Below are 22,777 nucleotides of genomic sequence, written 5' to 3'. Positions count from 1 at the left end.
CCACCAGCAGTGCAAAAGAGATCCTCTTTCTCCGCATCCTCGCCAACATCTGTTGTTGCCTGAGTTGTTAATGTTAGTCATTCTGACAGGTGTGAGGTGGTATCTCACTGTGGTTTTGATTTGTGTTTCCCTGATGATAAGTGATGTTAAGCATTTTTTCATGTGTCAGTTGGCCATCTGGATGTCTTCTTTGGAAAAGTGTCTACACATGTGTTTTGCCCATTTCTTCTCTGGATTATTTGTTTTTGGGTGTTGAGTTTGATAAGTTCATTATCGACTTTGAATACTTAGCCTTTATCTGATATGTCATTTGCAAATATCTTCTCCCATTCCGTCGGTTGCCTTTTAGTTTTGCTGATTGTTTCCTTTGCTGTGTAGGATCTTTTAATTTTGATGAGGTCCCAATAATTCATTTTCGCTTTTGTTTCCCTTACCTCCAGAGACATGTTGAGTAAGAAGTTGCTGCGGCCAAGGTCAAAGAGGTTTTTGCCTGCTTTCTCCTCTAGGATTTTGATGGCTTTCTGTCTTACGTTTAGGTCTTTCATCCATTTTGAGTTTATTTTTGTGTATGGTGTAAGAAAGTGGTCCAGGTTCATTTTTCTGCATGTCACTGCCCAGTTTTCCCAGCACCACTTGCTGAAGAGACTGTCTTTATTCCATTGGATATTCTTTCCTGCTTTGTCAAAGATTAGTTGATATGTTTGTGGGTCCATTTCTGGGTTCTCTATTCTGTTCCATTGATCTGAGTGTCTGTTTTTTGTGGTTTTTTTTGTTTTTTTGTTTTTTTGGTTTTTTGGTTTTTTGCCAGTACCATACTGTCTTGATGATGACAGCTTTGTAATATAGCTTCAAGTCTGGGATTGTGATGCTTCCAGCTTTGGTTTTCTTTTTCAAGATTGCTTTGGCTATTCAGGGTCTTTTCTGGTTCCATATAAATTTTAGGATTGTTTGTTCTAGCTATGTGAATAATGCTGGTGTTATTTTGATAGGTATTGCATTGAATATGTAGATTGCTTTGGGTAGTATTGACATTTTAAAAATATTTATTCTTCCCATCCAAGACATGGAATATTTTTCCATTTTTCTGTGTGTCTTCTTCAATTTCTTTTATAAGCTTTCTATAGTTTTCAGTGTATAGATTTTTCACCTCTTTGGTTAGATTTATTCCTAGGTATTTTATGGCTTTTGGTGCAATTGTAAATGGGATAGATTCCTTTATTTCTCTTTCTGTTGCTTCATTATTGGTGTATAGGAATGCAACCAATTTCTGTACATTGATTTTATATCCCGTGACTTTGCTGAATTCATGGATCAGTTCTAGCAGTTTTTGGTGGAATCTTTTGGGTTTTCCATACAGACTATCATGTCACATGAGAAGAGCAAGAGTTCGACCTGCTCCTGGCCTATCTGGATGCCTTTTATTTCTTTGTGTTGTTTGATTGCTGAGGCTAAGACTTTCAAAACTATATTGAATAACAGTGGCGAGAGTGGACATCCCTGTCTTGTTCCTGACCTTAGGGGAAAAACTCTCAGCTTTTCCCCATTGAGGATGATATTAGCATTGAGTCTTTCATATATGGCTTTTATGATCTCGAGGTATGATTCTTCTATCCCTACTTTGTTGAGGGTTTTTATCAAGAAAGGATGCTGTATTTTGTCAAATGCTTTCTCTGCGTCTATTGAGAGGATCATGTGGTTCTTGTCCTTTCTTTTATTAATGTGACGTATCACATTGATTGTTTTGTGGATATTGAACCAGTCCTGCATCCCAGGTATAAATCCCACTTGGTCGTGGTGAATAAGTTTTTAATGTATTGTTGGATCTGGTTGGCTAATATCTTGTTGAGGATTTTTGCATCCATGTTCATCAGGGAAGTTGGTCTATAGTTTTCATTTTTAGTGGGGTCTTTGTCTGGTTTTGGAATCAAGGTAATGCTGGCTTCATAGAAAGAGTTTGGAAGTTTTCCTTCCATTTCTATTTTTTGGAACAGCTTCAAGAGAATAGGTGTTAACTCTTCTTTAAATGTTTGATAGAATTCTCCTGTAAAGCCATCTGGCCCTGGACTTTTGATTTTGGGAAGATTTTTGATTACTAATTCAATTTCTTTACTGGTTATGGGTCTGTTCAAATTTTCTATTTCTTCCTGTTTCAGTTTTGGTAGTTTATACATTTCTAGGAATTTGTCTATTTCTTTCAGATTGCCAACTTTATTGGCATATAATCACTGGTAATATTCTCTTATTATTGTTTGTATTTCTGCTATGTTGGTTGTGATATCTCCTTTTTCATTCCTGATTTTATTTATTTGGGTCCTTTCCTTTTTCTTTTTGATCAAACTATCTAGGGGTTTATCAATTTTGTTAATTCTTTCAAAGAACCAGCTTCTGGTTTCATGGATCTGTTCTACCGTTTTTTTAGTTTTGATAGCATTGATTTCTGCTCTAATCTTTATTACTTCCTGTCTTCTGCTGGTTTGGGGTTTTATTTGCTTTTCTTTTTCTAACTCTTTAAGGTGTAAGGTTAGGCAGGTTGTGTATCTGAGACCTTTCTTCCTTCTTGAGGAAGGTCTGGATTGCTATATACTTTCCTCTTATGACCACCTTTGCTGTGTCCCAGAGGTTTTGTGCTGTGGTGTTATTATTTTCTTTGGCTTCCATGTACTTTTTAATTTCCTCTTTAACTTCTTGATTAGCTCTTTTATTTATTTATTAAAAGATATGATTTTTAAGTAATTTCTAAACCCAACATGGAGCTCAAACTCACGACCCTGCGATCAAATCACAAGCTCTACAGACTGAGCCAGGCACCCCATGCATCTTTTAAATACAGCAGATGCTGTTCTTAATAAAATTTATTTCCAATAGTGTCTTAAGTTTAATTCTTTCAAGAAGGACATGCTTTGTTTGCATATCAAATATATAGGCACATTCTTCATTTCTTATCACCATTTTCCTTGAAACACATAGTCCTCTTGGACTCAATTTCATTTACTACTTTTGATTGAGGTAAAGGAAGAATAAAAGTTTACTTTTATCTTAACTCTACTGTATGAAAGGCAACAGAGCAAACTGTGCTGATAAAATGGTAACCATTGCTGAGCCTAAGGGCCAGGAGTCCAGTCAGGTGAGGACTCTGGCTCCCTGGAGAGCACGTGCCCTGACCAGAATGCAGAGCTGTTTTCCACTTCTAGCTGACCTTTGCCATGAAGAAACAGAAATGCAAACAAGCAGAATTTGACACCAGAGATGAAGATTTTTTGTATGTGCAACTTTCTGATTTTCCCATGGTTTTCACCTAATTCTAATTGTAGAAACAATATCACAGAGGTCCCAACAAACCATTTCTGCAGGATGGATGGGATTGCAGAAAAAAACTATTTTCACACTTCTGGTCTTGAATCTTTATTCTTTATCATTTGTCTTTATCTCTCTTCTGAGTTTCTGATTCATAATCCATCTGCTTCCTAGGCAACTAGATAATGTCCCAGGTGTTAAAGGAACTTATCTCCCCCCACCCTCACCCCTCAATCTGTTCCCACTCCTGATTCACAATCTTAATGAATGGTCCCATCATCTACCCTGTTCCTTAAGCTAGAAATTCGTATGTCATTATTTCATTCTCATCTCTCACAATCCAAACAGTCACTGATTCCTGTTCACTTGACCTTGAAACTGTTTCTCAAATATATCTGGCCTCTCTATCCCTACCACCACTTCCCTGAACAAGGCCCTCATTATCTCCCACATAAACCACAGCATCAACCTCCCAACTGTTCTTCCTATTTCAATTCCTATCCCTTCAAATCAATCCTCCACACTGACCATACCATACCTTCTCCCTGCAGAGAATAATCAATGTGTTGCATTTCCTGCTGGATGAAGTCCAGGACTCCTAGCATGGTATTTAAAGGTTCCCTCTGCTTGGTGCTAGAGTTCTCTTCAGCGTCATTTCCCACAAACATGGTTTGGGCGCAGTAAGAAACCATTTTCCATGCATGTACTATGTCATACCTCTGGACTTTGTCCATGCTGTTCTCTTTGCCTGGAATAATACCACTCACCCTTCTCTTGCCTAGCTAATTCCTACTCATCCTTTAATAATCCACTGAGTGGAGCACCTGGGTGGTTCAATCAGTTAAGCTTCTGACTTCAGCTCTAGCTGTGATCTCACGGTTTGTGAATTCAAGTCCCACATCAGGCTCTGTGCTGACAGCTCAGAGCCTGGAGCTGTTTCGGATTCTCTGTCTCCCTCTCTCTTTACCCCTTTCCCCACTCCTGCTCTGTTTCTCTCTCTCTCTCTTTCAAAACTAAATAAATAAACATGAAAAAAAAGAAGAACCTAATGAGGTATCTCCTCCTTCTGGAAGCCTTCTTTGACCTTCTGAGGCTGAGTTAGGTTTCTTTTCTCCTTCATGAGAACCCCAAGCTTACCTTTACCTATGTTTTTTCACAGGATATTGTATTGATGTATATGTCCTACCCAATAGACTGTGAGCTGCTAGAGGACACAGCCTGGGTTTTTAAATGTCTGTACTTCTAGAACCTAGCAGTGTCCAGCACAAAACAGCCAGTATATTTTTGCTAAAGAATTCTGACTGAGTTTGTGTGTATATTGGGGTGAAGGCCAGTTAGGCAGGCCAGTCCCTAGCTGAAAATCATCTCCTATGAAAATTATACTTTTTAACATTTGTTTTATATCTTCATTTGTGAATCAGTTTAATGCTGCTTTCAGAAAACATTTATTGAGGCTGTACTATCATGTTCCCGGTAGTAGGCAGGGCCTGGCTATTTGAAAAATTGGCTCAGGGTAGTGTAGCAGGAAGGGCTTAAACTCTGGGGCCAGAAATGCCTGGATTTGAATCCATTAGAGCAAATTATTTAACATCCCTGAGCCTCAGTTTCCTCAGTTCAAAGTGATCATAAAAATATGTCTCAGAATTGTTTTGAAGATTAAACGAAACAATAAAGTTCTTGAACTAGCCTGGCATACAGAAAGTGTTCAGTACATTTTAGTTCATCCTCTGCCCATTTCAAGGAGCTCACACAAAAGTTTCTTTAAAGGCTCCAAGATTTGGCCACATCAGTTGTCATAGTAACGGCAGCGTCCTGTGGACTCTGTAAGCCAGGACTGCCTGTTGACATCCTCCTGATAAGGAGGCTTATGGAAGAAGGAGGAGGTGGATGTGAACAAACTCTAAACAAGAGCATGAGTCTTTTCTGATAAAAATAATACAGCTCCTCTGTTTCCTCTTCATCCTGGCCCTCACGTCTTCCCTGCCGCTGTTGTTCCCATCGCTGTTCTCCTTTATGCCTCAGCCTCCTTCCTGACTCTGCTCTCCAAAACCTCTCCTGAATAATATTCAAAGCTGCTTCTGCGTCTGCTTTTGGCATCAGCCAATTAGCCCTCATTGTAAGGTTGTAATAAGCTTCCCAGAGAAGTGGCACAATTGTTGTGCGCTTTTATTCAGTGCTGCTTCCTACCACTATATGGAAAATGCAACAATACCCTCCTCATGCCCTGCTGAAAGCAGCCTGGGTTTGAAAAGCTTTCAGAAGGCCATCTGCCATCCCCTCAGCCAAGCAGAAGATCAGACACGAGGCCCTGCATTAGTTAGCACTCCAAGTAAAAGGTATCAAGGGCTTGTATTGCTTTTCATCTCACCCTCCATTATAATACAGCTAAGGAAGGAAATAGACTTGTGGCTATCCAGCTGGGAAACACACTGAGCCATGGCAGGAGTTTTGTCCATGAAAAGGGAGCCGGCCTTTCTTTTCTGATGGTGAATGGAGCCAGTGTTTGCAGCTAGCACGACGCTCCGACGCTCCCGAGGGTTTGCTGCACTGCTGGTAATGGCTTTGCCAGTTACTCTGGACCTTTTGGGAGGATAGTGTGCAGATGAGAGTCCCAGAGTGGAGGCATCGTTAAATAAGTACACAAAGATGAGGCAAGCATCTGCATGTGTGCTGGTCAGGAACAGTGAAGCTTTCCCTAGTCATCTCTATTTACCCTCTACCATAAATTTGGCCATGAATATTAATTTAAAAGATTATTCAGGGGGGCTCCTGGGTGGCTCAGACGCGTAAGCATCTGACTTCCACTCAGGTCATGATCTCACAGTTCATGGGTTCGAGCCCTGAGTTGGGCTCTATGCTGACAGCTCAGAGCCTGGAGCCTGCTTTGGATTCAGTGTCTCCCCCTCTCTCTCTCTGCTCCTCCCCTGCTTGTGCTCTGTCTGTCTCTCTCAAAAAGAAATAAACATTTAAAAAGTTAAAAAAAAAAAGATTATTCAGACATCCTTAGGGATGTCGAAAAAAAGATCATCTCTAGCATGATAGAAATGGCTTTGGGGGCGCCTGGGTGGCTTGGTCGGTTAAGCGTCCGACTTCGGCTCAGGTCATGATCTCATGGTCCGTGGGTTCCAGCCCCGCGTCGGGCTCTGTGCCCACAGCTCAGAGCCTGGAGCCTGTTTCAGATTCTGTGTCTCGCTCTCTCTGTGACCCTCCCCCATTCATGCTCTGTCTGTCTCTGTCTCAAAAATAAATAAAAACGTTTAAAAAAATTAAAAAAAAAAAGAAATGGTTTTGTAGAAGAACTGAACAAATGTACTCATCGCACCAGCAATGGCAGAAAGTTTCAGCCAATCTTAATTGACATGTGGGATCCATATAAGTATAGATAATGACATTGGTTGAGTGGAATATCTGTTCCTGTAGGCTGAAGATAATATGGACAGTGGCATTAGGAATACCTCTGCTGGCCCAGCAAAATGCCTTAGAGACTTAGCATAAGAGATTCAATGAGAAAAAGGAGATTAACTCTGCTTCTCAGTAGCTTTTGAGAGTTGCATGGCTCTAGGGTCACTAATGTGTTGCTAGAAATTGTAAGTGCTCTGTCTGTGAAAAATCTTCAATCGGAGGAAATCCACTTAACTGAAATAAATTATCTAGCATAATGCAAAAACTAGTTTTAATAAACAAGCTTAGGAAATAGAGTGTTAGGACAGTATCTGCATGTTTTCAGTAATCTAGAGTGTTCTCTCATTTTCTCATCAAAGGATAAGTATCAATATTTTGACTCTTCCTTTAAAAGACAAAACCATCCATCAGTTGTCTTGTATCAGAAATGTGTTTCTTTCTTCTTCATTAGATTAACAACAAAAAAAAATGGGAGCAAGAATCTTTTATGTGAAAATATACAAAATCCTTCATAATTGTGCTAATTTTTTCTAATGAAAAATCCATAGATGATATAAAAAACAAAAACAAAACAAAAAAAACCTCAGGAGTGAATTTTATTTACCTGAGCTCATGACCTAATGAAATGCTGATTTTTCCCTGGCCCTTTTACTGTTGAGAAGGGGGTGAGGCAGCTATTTTCCAACATCAGGACCTTCCTTTCACAAAGGCTCCAGTTGGGTTAGATCAGCTTTGGACACACTTCTTCTCCCATGTCTCCTGCCAGCCTGACTCATTCAGAATTTGAGGGTCAGATCCCAGTTCCTTAGACCCTTATAGTTCCCTCAAGCAACCCTTTGAAGATTCTCTTTAAGCTTTCAAAGAGAACCTGAAGATATAGAAAGGGAGGACAACTCTAAAAGAATAGGACAAACTGGATGAACCAGCTTCCTTGAACTCCTCAACCCTAGGAATAAAAATTTTAAATGATCCAAAAGTTGTAAGTGGCCCTCCTGGAAATAATATGTACATCAATCACAGAACCAGAGTTATTGTAAAAACTGTCCCAGAAAGACATGTTTTGCTTGCACAGATAGACATTAGCATTCATTTTCAATCCTTGACATTGGACATGGAAAGGACTCAGTGGCAGCCCAATGAATGGTTCGGGAGAACAGTGAGTCTCCCCTGCTCTCTTTCTGTTTCAGTGACCTGGGTCTTCCCTCCACCAGCCTTCCCAGGTTGCACGCAGCCAACAACCGCTTCTTTTCAGCCCTCACTGGCTTTCTTCCCCATTTAATCATTGTTCCCTTGTTTCTCCACACACACATTTCATTGTCAGCTTAATGACTTTGGCTCAGAGTCCTTGGCTGTGCACATGCGTGGTTCTCTGGTGTCTGGTAGCATGATGTTACGAAAAGCTGTTTGAAAAAGCTTGCATTTTAAAACACATTCTCCCTTTTTTATCCCTCCTGAGAATCTTTACTACCTTTTCCCAGCAGACAAAAGACTACTATTATTTGGTCATCCGTGTGAAATTCTGCTTTCATTTTCATTCTTAACGGCAAGGTTAGTGGGTTTTTCGAAGGTCATGATAACTCTTCAGAAAGCTTCATTTATAAAAATATTTAGAAGATTTTTTTTATCCCTTTTTATTTTAGAATTTTAAACGGCTTCAGCTTTGTGCTATTACAGTGTTTCTCAACTTACACAGTGGAGTCCTGTCCCTTCTGCTTCGAAAAAAGTGTTAAAAAAAACCCCAGAATTTCTGTAAATAAAATGCAATTGATGTATAATTTGAGAGACTCAGTCACAGTTGGCAGTGACTGTTGGCCCCTAAACCCTAAATTTCTCAGCCAATGCCTCTCTGTTACATAGTGTGATTCCCAAGCACACAATTGCCCAGAGAAGCCTGTATTTCAAGGAATTTCTCAAAGAATAGTTTTTTTGCAGTATGTTTTCTATTAACACAAACAGTAACTCCTTTATTGGCCCATTTTGTAAGTTGAGACATTATCCTTTTTCCATAGTATGTAATCATTTGACTGTGAAAGGAATTAGGCAAATTGATAGCTCACTGATCACTTTTTTTTTTTTTTTTACGTTTATTTATTTTTTTGGGACAGAGAGAGACAGAGCATGAACGGGGGAGGGGCAGAGAGAGAGGGACACACAGAATCGGAAACAGGCTCCAGGCTCCGAGCCATCAGCCCAGAGCCCGACGCGGGGCTCGAACTCACGGACCGCGAGATCGTGACCTGGCTGAAGTCGGACGCTTAACCGACTGCGCCACCCAGGCGCCCCTCACTGATCACTTTTTAAAAGCAAACTCTATATGAAATATTTTTGTCATGTTCCAATGATTAAATCTTTAAAGGTTTTATTTTGTTTTTTAACTTTTTTGTTTCTGTTTTTGGTTTTGGTTGGGGAGTCAGAAAAACGAAAGCAGGCATTAGAGAAAGAGGATTAATCAGCTGTCACTCTAGTTTTCCACAGGTTCTCAATTCTGATGATGCTTTAAAAATCAGTTGGGTTCTTTAGAAATCCTAGTTAACTCTCTGGATACTTGATATCATCTAAAAAGTAACCCAGCACTCCTCACAACTAAGAGAGTCACAAAATTAAATACTTGGAGTAAGCCCACATTTTACTAACTGGTCATGTATCTCCTAGATGAATAATAATAACAAACATTTACAGAGAGCTTAATACATACCAGGCACTATGCCAAGAACTCCACACTCATTATTTCATTTAATCCTCAAAAATACCATGTGATCAGTATTATCCCTACTCTTCACATTGAAAAGTGGGGCTCAAAGGGTTAGTAACTTGTACAAAGCACAGGTGGGATTCCAGCCTAGGTCTGAGTGACTTCAAAGCCTTTTGTCAGATGACAATGCACCTGGGTAGAAATTACTAGTTAGATAGCATGACCACATTATACTGACTAGGTAGAAGCAATAAGGTACCCACACTGCAGGTATTGAATAATGAAATGTGGTCCCTTAGTTATATTATGAGGTCAGTGTTTCAAAAATGTAATCATAGAATCAGAGGGCACAAAGAGCCCCAGGGGCTCTCTGACAATGTTGGAATATGTTTAGACAAGAAAGGTAGAATATAAAATTGTATCCATGTTGTGATTACAGCCATGTGAAGGTAATTTATATATATGGACCAGGATGGAAAGAGAATTCAAAACAACGTATTTATTAGTGTGAAGGGATTATAGGTTATTACATTTTCATGTTATATTTATGCAATAATTTCTTTTTTAAAGATAAGATTAACAGGAAGAGTTTTTCTAGCATATGGAAGTAAGATATAAATCCTAGCAGGAGTGCTGATCTTGAGAGGCATGTGAAATTACCAGTGCTAGGATTAGGGACATCTATCAAGACATCACTAACAGCCTTTTGCATTTTTTAGTGATGCACACAGGAATCTGTCTTAAAAAATAATACGTAGAAAGTGGCAAACTTAAGTATAGGACACACACAGGCAAGAAGAGCAGGGGAGATAAGACAAGAATTATAAATGCCACCCTTCAGGACAGTCATGTCTTGCTTTGGTTTTTTATTTTGAAACAATCTCAACTACAGAAAATTTGCAAGTATCCTAAAAAGGATTCTTTTTTTCCCCCTGAATTATTTGAGAGTAAGTTGCCAAACCAAGGCTCTACCACCACCAGAAGCATTCGTGTGTATTCCATACAAACAAGAACTTTCTCTTCATCGTCACAATACAGACAACAAAGCCAGGAGAATGACATTCATACATTACTATCACCCAATCTTCAAAGAGAATTTGTCTTACTAGTTGCCTTGATAACATCCGTTACAGCAAAAGCATCCAGTACAGGATCATGAATTGCGTTTAGTCATCATGTTGCTGTAGTCTTCTTTAGTCTGAACAATTCCTCACCCTTCACTTGACTCTCATGACCTTAATACTTTTAAAGATTATAGGGCAGTTATTTTGTAAAATAGTCCTCAAGATCAGTAAGTTTGGCAAGAATATCACAGAAGTGACACTGTGTCCTTCTCACTGCATCCTATCAGGTGGTACATAATTTCTATTTGCCCCTTTACTATTGAGGTGAACTTTTATCCTTTGATTATGGTAGTATCTTACTCCTTTTTCTTTTAGTAATAAACTAGTATTTTGGGGTGAGATATTTTGATACTATGGAAATATTCCATTTCATATCTACCTATCTGTCTGTCTATCTATCTTCATCTATCTATCTGTATCAAAGTAAACTCATGGTTTCCTAATTTACTGTAGGAGTTATAATCCTCAGTATATCCTTAGAGAAGGAGAAAAGGAAGAGCTACATAGTTGTTTGAAATCTTTATAGGTAGCATCTTAATCAAGTATATATAGATTCTATTCCTACCTCCATGAACTATTAAAATTCTCACTTATACTTGCTTTATTTCTTCTCTATATTTTGAGACTATGTAAATATTTCATTTCACATCAAACTATTTATGTATTTATTTATATCAGAATAGAGACATGATTTGCTAAATTATTGAATGGCTTCTAATTCTTAGTATATGAAAAGAGAGATAGGGAGAGATGACCAACAAGGAAATACTGAATACTCCTTTATTCATTCATCCACTTAACAGATATTCAGTGGAGCCTAGGATATACCAGGCACTCAATTCAGGCTGTAACTTCAGTGCATCTGGTTTGAGCCTTAAGCAGCGTTCCTCCTGAAGTGAACAGCCACTGGGTACAAGACAGCACTTGTTCCTATTACCATGTGGCTGGGACCCCCAAAGTTGTTAGCCTTAATTTCTTTAAAGTTGTGAACATTTATTTCTCTTGGGAGATGGGATATTTATAAACTGAACACTAGTATTTCATACAGATCTCAAAATCAGGACTCAGTAAGTTAGGATTATGGTCTTAACTTTCACATATCAGATATAACACCTTTACAAAATGTTACAAAGTGATGTATAGCAGAGCTGGCTGTCTTTATCGTGTCATTATACTATTTTTCGTAACTCTTCCTCCTACAATGTTTGAAGGAAAACACTTCATCACATTTTGTCTCATACTCAACACTCTAATAAAAATCAGTTCATAGTAGCATCTTTAATCCATTGTACCTCACGCCTTCTCTTTTTCTCCCTTTTTCCTCATTCCTCCTACAAGTTTTTATCCACTCTGTTTTCTTTACCTTGCCTTTTATCCTCTCTTGATGGCCCTTGTGACCTTGTTTCTCCCTTCCATGCCTTGCTTTATCCTTCCTCTCTCTCTCTCTCTCTCTCTCTCTCTCTCTCTCACACACACACACACACATCTAAGAGGTCTCAGGTCCTTCTTCTTTTATTCTCCATCTTGATCTCACGGCCTGACCTTTGCATTTTTTGTTCCTCTCATTCTGACATTGACTACACTCCCTATTGGTTGTTGGCTTAAGGGTTTGGAGATCAAGCAATACCTCACCAGAGTTGAATAATTATTTTTGAAAAGTTTTAGTTTTATTATTTTAAGCACATGGAAAGAGACTCTGTGGCTCAGGTAAATTTAGGCTTAAGCACTGATAGTCTGCAATAGTTACAATCATTGCTGCTAAATCTATTAACTGTTCACATACAAACACTGCTGCTAAGGTTTGTTTGTTTTCTCCTATTTGTTATTCATTTATAGAGTATGCCTTTTCTTAAGACAGTACTGAGTAATGATTGGTTTTCTAAGCTCTTCAGTTGAAGTCTCTGAAATCAAATCCTGGCTCAACTAGCAGTGGTAACATGGGACATGTTGAAGCTCTCTAACTTTGGTTTCCTCATCCAGACCATGGGGACAGAAAGTGCCTACCTCATAAAAATTGTGTTAATAACTAAATAAGATAGGGGCACCTGGGTGGCTCAGTTGGTTAAGCATCCGACTTCGGCTCAGGTCATGACCTCATGGATCGTGAGTTCGAGTACCACGTCAGGCTCTGTGTGCTGACAGTTCAGAGCCTGGAGCCTGCTTTGGATTCTGTGTCTCCCTCTCTCTTTGCCCTTACCCTGCTCGTGCACACGCTTGTTCTCTCTCTCTCTCTCTCTCAAAAACAAATAAATAAATAAACTTTTAAGAAAGAACTAAATAAGATAGTTCTTGTGAAAGTATGTGTCACCTAGGGAAAGCTGAATGAATGTGATCTATTATTATAGGTGGTGCACCAGATTGTACAATGATCTTATATGGTTTTGTACAAAAAAAATCTATTTGAAAATATAGTAAACATATTTGTGATAAACAATGGAAAATTCTCTATAATTAATATTCCCGGCTAAACAAATTATTTTTGAAGGCTTTTTTTTTAATTCTCACTGCTAGTAGGCAAAAAAAAAAAAAGCTCAAAATATGAACTTTGTATTGCAGTTAGCTAAAATTCTAAAATTCACCCATGATTCTTTATAGTTCTACTTGAAAGAGCAGTTATTTTCCTTTTTCTATCACCCCCTCTGTCCTAATAATCCCCTCCAGGAAATTCCATTAAGTTTAAATATTTAAGGATATAGGGGCACCTGGTTGGCTCAGTCAGTAGAGCATGCAACTCTCGAGCTCAGGGTTGTGAGTTTGAAACCCACATTGGGTGTAGAGATTACTTAAAAGTAAAATCTTAAAAAAAAAATAAAGATATAAAAACTGAATGCCTTAAGATCGGGAGGCTGTAGAAACCTTACTTCATCAGCGTGGTAAATGACAGATGTTCTGGTCAATGCCCAGGACTCCCCAGTGAAATGTCATCATGAGGTAAGCCCTTCCCAATCTCAGTGGATTGTAAGGCAGAGAAAGGGCACCAACCCCAAGCTTGGAGAAGGGAGCACTCAGTGCTTCAGGAAAGACCTGTAGAGCCCTGGGAACTCTGGGCTGTCTGCACAATGGTACAGTGTGACCAACTGACAAGGTCCAGATGCTGGAGTCATCATTTTACAAAGCCAAAGTTACTAATAGAAGAGAAAAATCTTTCCAAGAAGATACCTTATAGAGAAAACAGAAAAGTAAAACAAAGCAAAACAATTAAATTTAATCGACTGGGACATCAAATGGTCTAGGAGCTCAGAGCTAGGAAGTTACTTAGTAAAATTAGAACTTTGATAAGTTTTACAGTTTTCCAAAGGAAATCTTCTGCTAAATAATTATATGTTTTTTCAACCATGATCCTTCCTTCCTTCCTTCCTTCCTTCCTTCCTTCCTTCCTTCCTTTAGAGAACAAGTGGGGGAAGGGCAGAGAGAAAGGGAGAGAGAGAATCTTAAGCAGACTCCATACCCAGCATGGAGCCCAGGGTGGGGCTCCATCTCAAGATCATGAGATCATGACCTGAACTGAAATCAAGAGTCAGAAGCTTAACCGACTGAGCCACCGGGTTTCTTTAAATGAAACATGAAACACATAAAACGATTTATGACTACTTTCTCAATGTTCCCAGGGATGGCATATAACTAGTACTTTCCTAGATACAAGAAGATCATTTATTTCATACAATGGATACTTTCGGAGGGCTTAGTTCTCTCTCAGAATCTTGGGTTTAAAAGGGCTGGAGGCACAGTATAGGCTAACCCATCCACATGGTAGAGTTGCAACATGGTGCTATCATTTTTCTAGAAATTGACGCTTAAAAAACATAGTCATCTCTGAACTTTCCCTCACCTTTATCTTCCAGAGTTGATTTAATCTTTTAACACATCCAGCTTTTACTTTCTTTAACATGTTTGTGTTAATATCCCCTCTTCTCCATATCCACTGCCTCTACCTCTCACAACTGAATTATTGGAACAGTCTTATACAGCCATATAACTTAGCATGTCAGAATCTTAGTTTCTTCATGTGCAAACTAAAGATAATCATAGTATCTACCTTACAGGATTATGGTGAGGATTGAATGAGGTATTTTAAGTGCTCAATTCAGCACCCTACAAATAGGTAGAACTCAATAAATGTTCGCTATTATTGTTGTTATTATGTATTCTTCCTGCTATAGTTTCTTCCTACCAAATTCATCCTGCACACTATGTCTAAACAAATCTTTCTGGAAAACATGTCATTCCACCTTAGGAATCTGTCTTATCAAATTCCTGCTCCACTTTCCATGCCCTCTTCGGCTGAATCATTCATTCACTCTTTCATCTATTAATCTTTCGTTCAAACTCTTGATATATAACTTACTTCCTATTACTTCCAAACATGTATCATTCAACCATTAATTTTATATGTTATCGCGGATCCGTGCTACAGGGCAGGTATTGGGTATAGAGTAAAAATTATGGCAAAAGCACTGCCAACTCTCAGGGAATTTACAGTTGGGAGAATAAATACTAGTCAGAAAAGTGTCTTTACATGCCCCCCCCCATATGTTCTATGTGTTCCTAACCCAGCCCAACTGCTCTCTCTTCTCTTCAAAGTTCTGTCATACTTAGTACCACCCTATTTTACACTTTTCTGTCTAATGAGGGTTCTATGGGTCTTAACAAACAGATAATAAACTCCCTGAGAGACTTCTATATTCTCTTAAGTGACTAACACGCTAGGAGCTCAAAATGTACTTTTCAACTGACATTGACTCATTTTTATAGGGTTTTATAAGTTTTTATAGGATACAGAACACATATATTCTCTTTTGGTCCATATTTTCAAAATTTACATATTTAAAATCTGAAGACTAATAAAGGGAGGAGAATTTATATTTTTGTCAATTAGAATATGTATTCATTTGGACCTAGAGCTCTTTGATTTATTATAGCTGATTATGGCCTGTTATTGGATTAACTGAGAGTCCATGAGTATTTGAGAACTGCACATTAGTTTGTATTTTTCATTCACTATTTTTTATAGAATTGGAAAATGTTCCTAAATAAACTCTTCGTTATGGCTATCATTACTGTGTAACGAACCCAGAAACTTAGTGTTGTAAAGCAACACTCAATTTATTTTGCTCACGATTTTTGTGGCTCAGTGATTCAGGAGGGGCCTAGCTGGGTAGTTCTCCCTTAGGGGTCTCTCATGCTGGTGAGGTCAGACATCAGCTGGGGGTGCTGTCTGATGTTTGGAAAGAACCTTAGACTCGTTAGACTTTTATTCCCATCCCCTAAGTGAGACTGCAGGCAAGTCACTTTATTTTTCCTGGGGCATTTTGCTGGGGCTCTTTTTTGGCACATGATGAAATAAAACCAATAAATTGAGAATTCTTTCAGCTCAAAAGTTCTATGATTCTATGAAATGCAAAAATAATATTTGTATGTTAACAGATACAAATCACTGTGTATAATTAAAGTTATTCTACAAGCAGAAAATATTACTAAAGGGAAAAGAAAATATAAGGATAGAGGTAATGAAATAAAAAAGTTTTGTGGTGAAATAGAAACTTACCTTAAATCAATTTTGCCACTAGAGGTCACTAGTGTACCATCTCAAAAGAGAATACATGCACTCAAGTCACTAGCAGTTCCCTGTCTATGGCCCCTAAACGACATTCATGGTATCTTTCAGTTTATTCTGACTATCTCCTTTAGTTGTCAGAGGTATATGTTATGATGAGGTCACCATGCTTGTCACTATAGGTGATGTTTCATGTGTGCTTAATGTTGTGTAAGTGTGAAGATCCCCGACTGGAACCATAAGGAAAATGACTTCTTTGGCTATTCTGCCCTCTCAATGGGATGTGGTAAGGAGCAGTGAGATAATTTGACAGAAAGTTATATGAGCTCTGAGGTGGAAAGACACTGTGGAAATACACTATCATCCTCTCATGCAGCACAGACATGCCTGATTTTTATAAGACAGAAAAAGTGGCAGAACACTCAGTCATTCATTCATACAACCTATATTTGTGGACACATATGTAGGCACCAAGCTTGGCAATGGGGCTACATTAATGAAGAAGATCAACTGGTCCCTTCAAGGAATTTAAGGAATCAGGTTTAGGGGCGCCTGGGTGGCGCAGTCGGTTAAGCGTCCGACTTCAGCCAGGTCACGATCTCGCGGTCTGGGAGTTCGAGCCCCGCGTCAGGCTCTGGGCTGATGGCTCAGAGCCTGGAGCCTGTTTCCGATTCTGTGTCTCCCTCTCTCTCTGCCCCTCCCCCGTTCATGCTCTGTCTCTCTCTGTCCCAAAAATAAATAAACGTTAAAAAAAAATTAAAAAAAAAAAAAGGAATCAGGTTTAGGAGGTTTTAGATACAATTAGTTCTTCTAGACCACCATGCCAAGCAACTTGCCCTCAGATATTTTTATTTCATCTTCCCAACAGACCTTTAGGATAAGCTCTGTAATTCCCATTCCCATAGATGGCCACTTGCAGCACAAGAGCCAGTGGCTCTTATGAGGTGATGTTAAGAGTAGACTATACACCTTTTACATCAACTCCAAAACTGAACCACAGAGATGCTTGCAAGAAATGTTAAAATACAGAGTTGGGTTGTGGCCAGTGATGCTTGTTAGACAAAAATATTAAAATTTATTTCAACAAAAACCTCTTCAGATTGGAGAAACAATGTTCTAAATGAAATTAATACCCTGAAACATAAAAATACAGAGAGATCACCTCTAAAGAAACTTCTTTATTTTTTTAAAAAAATTTCTTTTTATGAAGAAACTTCTGTAAGAAGGATGAACTCCAAAATACCTCTGAAGGCCATATCAATTTTCTCCCAAAATGAAAACTACATTGTATTTTCTTCTAATTTGCTGCCTGTTGTACATAAAGAAACTCAAAACTCACAAGTCTATCATCAAGGATGAGTAACAAGGAATTCTGGGCTCTTTCCATAACTTGAGGACCTGTTTCTTCTACAGCTTTAAGGGGACTTGAACTGACTTAAATTAGTTGTCATCAGACTCTAGACCAGACACAGGCTGTTTCTGAGCAGGGACACAAGCAAAGCCCTCATCCCTTAGTAGCAAGCCTTTCTCTTGCTATCTGCCTTCACGAGAAAAGGAGAAAAACAGCCTGGACAAATCCATGCTTCAAACTAAGGACACTTTGATCTGCTTTTGCTGTGATGAGTGTTACTAACTATCCTGAAAATTTCTAATCTTAACCACTTATTTTAAAACAAACTACAGACAGGTTTTTCCTTCCTTCTGATTGTTGCAAAGTTCAGTGAAACAGTGAAAAAGAAAAGGTAGGACTCCAAAATAGCTACAAAAAAATACCTGGTTGATTTTAAAAAACACGATTGTTATTGTGCCATTTACTTCTACTGATGCTTCTTCCATGCCGGCTAGTGTGGTTCTCTTCCATTTTGACTTATAGGCACCCTATCATTTTATGAGACAGACATTTTGTAGTATTTCCCTGAAATAATTGTGTAAGGGAGGAGGAAGAAAAATGGGAATTTGTCACAGAACTAAAGATTATTCAAGTTAGAGATTTGGGGGAGAGGCAGTCCGTAATGAGCCCTGCGTGTCACTATATGCTCTTGCTGGCATGCTAAGAAGTCTTTATCCAGACCGTTTCTTGGGGTGCATTTGCAGAATGCAACTTTAAGGGTTGAGGTAATGCCTCTCCCTGGTTAAAGAGCAAGCTTGCTTCCACTAGCCGTAAAAGCAATGGACTCCCTGAGTTCAGTATTCCTCCCTGTACTGTAACCCCCTGTGTGTGCAGGCACCTACCTGGGTCCCTCAGCCTCCCCACCGTGGGACTTGGGGAATGTGGAGGACAGAAGCAAGCCAGCGTGAAGCTCACGTTGCTGGTGAACTATCCCTAATAGAGTTCTCGGACTCTGACCAGGCATCTCCTGTCTCCTTCCAGCATTCATGAATTCATAGCAGGCTAACTTGTTAGCCTTTAAGTAACATAAAATCTCAGAGCCTGACAGAGGAACTCTCCCAAGTTGGTTATTTTTAGCATAAACAGTTACTAGGGAAACAAAAGTATGAGAATCATGCTTGTATATTGGAAGTAGGAAAATACATTAGCACTCTTAGCCTTGCTAGTAAGGCATTCTGGTACAAAATATCAGTTTCACTATTACCCTGACACCTATGCATGTCAAAGAATCACTTTGTCTTATTAAAACAGAATCCCCTTTATGCTCCCAGAGCCCAATGATTACTGTTGATTTTAAAGCAAAGTGTTTTATGAAGATGTAGTGGAGCATGCACCCAGCCAAAATGATTAATAATCGTAGATTTGCATATAGAGAACCACAGAAACCCAAAATCTTAAAAGCGGGAATGGAGTGGCACAAAGATCAATCACTGAGGAAAGCTTTCAGGACCTATGGCAGGCCTGTTACTAAGGGCTAGATGGTCAGACACAACCAAACCATCAAAGGTTGACTCTTAAATATGGGAATCTCTGTTATCACTCACTGGTAGTGTTCTTTGATAAATGCAGTGGTATTTTATATAATATTAGAGAAGCAGAATTAACTTTATTACAATCCTTCACTTCAGGAAACAGGAGTCTATAGAAAAGTGACTCATCCCCTACAGATTTATGGTCAATTTCAAATATTTGGATATTCTACAGTATTTAGCTTATAATAAACCCTGAACTAAAATTTTCAACTAGTAAATATATGAAGAATTGAATGGACAAATATAGATTGAGCCAGAGCTGGAACCCAGGCTTCCTCTTATTCAAACCAATGCTTGTTGCAGTGCTGATAGATCAGGCTTTCCAAACCAGTCATTTGCATACCATCATCACACTTTTTGCCACATTAAATTAACCCTTTAATTAACGTTATTTCTGAACATACCTTTGTTTTAGGCAACAACATCTGCAAGTTGAGGGTCGGTTGTATTATTTTTCAATTACAATAAAATATGCAACGATTTTTAGAGGCTAATCTTGCACAGCCAGAGGTATAAGCACCAATCTTTGAGAAACTGATTAAACATTACTTTGTGTAGAGAAAAATGAGCATCAAGACTGCAGAATCATTCCCAGTTACTTTCAGTTTTGCCATAAAGTCCAAAGCTTGATTCCATGAAGACCCTGAAATCCTTCTGAATTCTCATTTGAGAAATTCTAAAAATACACTGGCAATTTCTTACTTTTTCTCTATTAAACCAATGAATGAAAATAACTCTAATCAAATTAGCCAACTACTGGTTATTATCAAGAAATTATAATGTTGAAAAAAGTATACATGAACAGCTTAATTTACCAAATAGCAGCATGGTATACTCTTAAGTCTAGTTTTGAAATCAAGTTTCAACAAGTAGAGTATATTCTTGACTCACCAAATTTAGGACATCACTCATTCTCCAATGAATTCAATAACCTTTCAAGGGAAAAAAATAAGTAAAAAGGAAAATGTGAGTTCTTATTTAGGAACGAGATGAAACACACTTTGCAAATTAATGAGCTTAAAGTATCAGGGAACACACCTGGCTACACTTGAAAGTTATCAAAATGCCTCCATTTAGCATATTTCACTTTAAAATATCCCCAGAATGTTTAGAACTCTCTAATTGCTTAAGTTAGAAGTTTCATGTTCATGATGAGATTATGTCAGGCTGAAACATCAAAATGATCTTGGAAGTTCTCTACTATTTATCATTTCTTCCTTACATAATACATTGTTCTGTAACAATAGTTTTCAATTTAGAGTTCCCCATTCTTTACGAAGAGTATTTTACTTTTATGCTTTTATTTAGATGGTTATAAATTAATATATGCATATCCCAGATAACAAATGTTCATCTTATAATCAAATATTTCTGTGCAATTTCAGTGGTTTCTATTTGTACATGTATATTTGCCTTATTCAGAAGAAGGGAATTTTTGTGGCTATTTTTAAACCATTTTTTAATTGAAAAATATAATGCAAATATGGAGCATTTATTTTTATATAAAAATAAATGTATAGCTTAATGAATGGTTTACTCAGGGCTAGTTTGGTAAAATTTCAACTTCCTTTTTCTATCCACTTGGGTGTACTGTTCTTTTTTGTTATATTTTTGTTATTTCAAGGGTTTTTCTTCTTTTTTTTCTTTTTTCTTTTTTTATACAGTATTTTTTTAAGTTTATTTATTTATTTTGAGAGAGAGAGACAGACAGAGCACACAAGCGGAGGAGGGGCAGAGAGAGAGGAAGAGAAAGGAAATCCCAATGTGCGGCTCAAACCCACAAATGAGAGATCTTGACCTAAGCCGAAGTCAAAAGCTGGACACTTAACCGACTGAGCCACCCAGGCCCTATCAAAGGGTTTTTTTCTACATTCAAGGGCAGAACTTAATTATCAGTAACACTGTTTTATCAAATTTGCAATATTTTGTGATTGATATATTGCTAACTTTAGGATTATCATTTGGTACGTTCTCTTTTTTGAGATAGTTTTTCTAAAGACTTCTTTTAAACTCTAAAATATCTTACAAGATATATGTTTGGTTCCAGAATTTTTTAAAAGGCAAATGCTCTAAAATAATCATATTCTACTTGATGACAATCATTTTCTTGCATCTTTTCAGTGATTTTAGCATCCAAAATAAACCATAGATTTTTTTTGTCTGTTTTTGAAAATATGTATTTAAAAATTTTTTTTCTTAATGTTCATTCATTTTTAAGAGACAGAAAGAGACAGAGCATGAGTTGAGGAGTGGCAGAGAGAGAGGGAGACACAGAATCCAAAGCAGGCTCCAGGTTCCAAACTGTCAGCACAGAGCCCTGCATGGGATATGAACCCACGAACTGTGAGATCATGACCCGAGCTGAAGTTGGATGCTTAACCAACTGAGTCACCCAGGTGCCCCTAAAAGTATGTATTTTAAGTGTCCTTTTATCTACAGGTTTTCTTTGCATTCTTTTCCCCACCCAGTGCATTTTATTTTCTTTTTGTTGAAGAAAAGGGCTTTTTGTTTGTTGTTTTTGTCGTTTTCTTGATAGCCAAATTTTGCTAATCTTGTCCAGGTGGTAGATTTACCATATTTCTCTCTGACCTCTGTTTTCCTGTTAAATTGCTACTTTATGGGCTTGATCAGGTCAGGTTGCAATTTCTTTTCCTTTTTTGGTGGGGGCAGGCAGGCAAGACTATTTCATAGGTGGTGGTACATTCTTCTTCCATCAGGAAATAAATGTCGTTTGGTGCGTTCCCTTTGCAATTTAGTGGTATTGGTGCTCTAGATTAGTGTTTCTCAGAGGTCGTTCTCATTGTATCCCAACCCCCAGGGCCTTTGAGACATTATTTTCCTAACCACACCCTCCCCTTATGAAATTGTCTTTGCGAAGCTTGGAAAACCATTATTTCTTCAAGTATTTTTTAGAACCAGACTCTCCTTCCTTTCCTTCTGGGACTCTGATGACACAAAATGGTATCTCTTTTGTTGTCTTTCATTCCTGAGGCTGATTGGTTTGTTTTTCCCTTCATTTTTTCCCCTTTAGTTCAAATTGCACCATTTCTACTGAGGTTTCCTCAAGTTCACCAACTCTTTCCTCTTTCACCTCCATCGTACCACTGATTCTTCAGTTTCACATTTCAGTTATTTTATGTTTCAGTTATAAAGTTTCCATTTGGTTCGCATTCATAGCTTTTATTATGTTACTTATACTCTCAATTGTAACCTCTGTTTCAGGATTTTTCATGATTGTTTGTTCAAATACTTCTTAATAGCTGCCTAAAATCTTTTCTGGATATTTTCAACATTTGTGTCATCTTAGTGTTGGTATCTGTTGACTGTTATACCCATGTGAATTGAGATTTCATAGTTCTTCATAAGCTGAATAATTGTGGATTGGATCCTGGACATTTTGACTATTAGATCATGAGACCCTGGGTCTGGTTTAAATCCTATGGAAAACGTTAATAGTTTTGTTTTAGTGGGAATTTGAGTTGGTTAGGTTGAGGCAGCAAGTTCCAACCCACACCTTCTTTGGGCTGTGGTTTCAAAGTCATTTCAAATTGGAAAGTCTATGCAGTGCTTTATTTTTACTTAGTTCTAATGATCCTGATAATAGTTCAATAAAGTTGGTTTTATGATACTTATTTTACAGATAAAAAGAGAAGTTTGAATTCACCTATCACTAGCTGTATGATATTGGACAATTTAAGCCTTAATTTCATCTCCAAAATGGGATGGATAATACCTACATCATTGGATTGTTTGAGAACTGAGTAAAATAACACATGTAGCATATCTAGC

The 22,777-nt window shown here is 38.1% G+C and overlaps 1 protein-coding gene across 1 annotated transcript in view; it reads right to left on the bottom strand.

The window, feature by feature from the left end:
- The window catches only part of MAML3 (mastermind like transcriptional coactivator 3), a 606,598-nt gene that overhangs the window by 578,758 nt on the left and 5,063 nt on the right, over positions 1-22,777 (bottom strand). Inside the window, exon 2 of the mRNA XM_047856758.1 lies at positions 19,880-19,920. Coding sequence (XP_047712714.1) covers positions 19,880-19,900 — 21 coding nt within the window. The 5' untranslated portion in view covers positions 19,901-19,920. The remainder of the gene's footprint in view (positions 1-19,879; positions 19,921-22,777) is intronic.

This window comes from Prionailurus viverrinus, chromosome B1, assembly GCF_022837055.1.
Source record: "Prionailurus viverrinus isolate Anna chromosome B1, UM_Priviv_1.0, whole genome shotgun sequence".
NCBI lineage: Eukaryota > Metazoa > Chordata > Mammalia > Carnivora > Felidae > Prionailurus > Prionailurus viverrinus.
The sequence above is the reverse complement of the archived record's forward strand: the minus strand, read 5'-3'. Positions and strand labels throughout refer to the sequence as shown.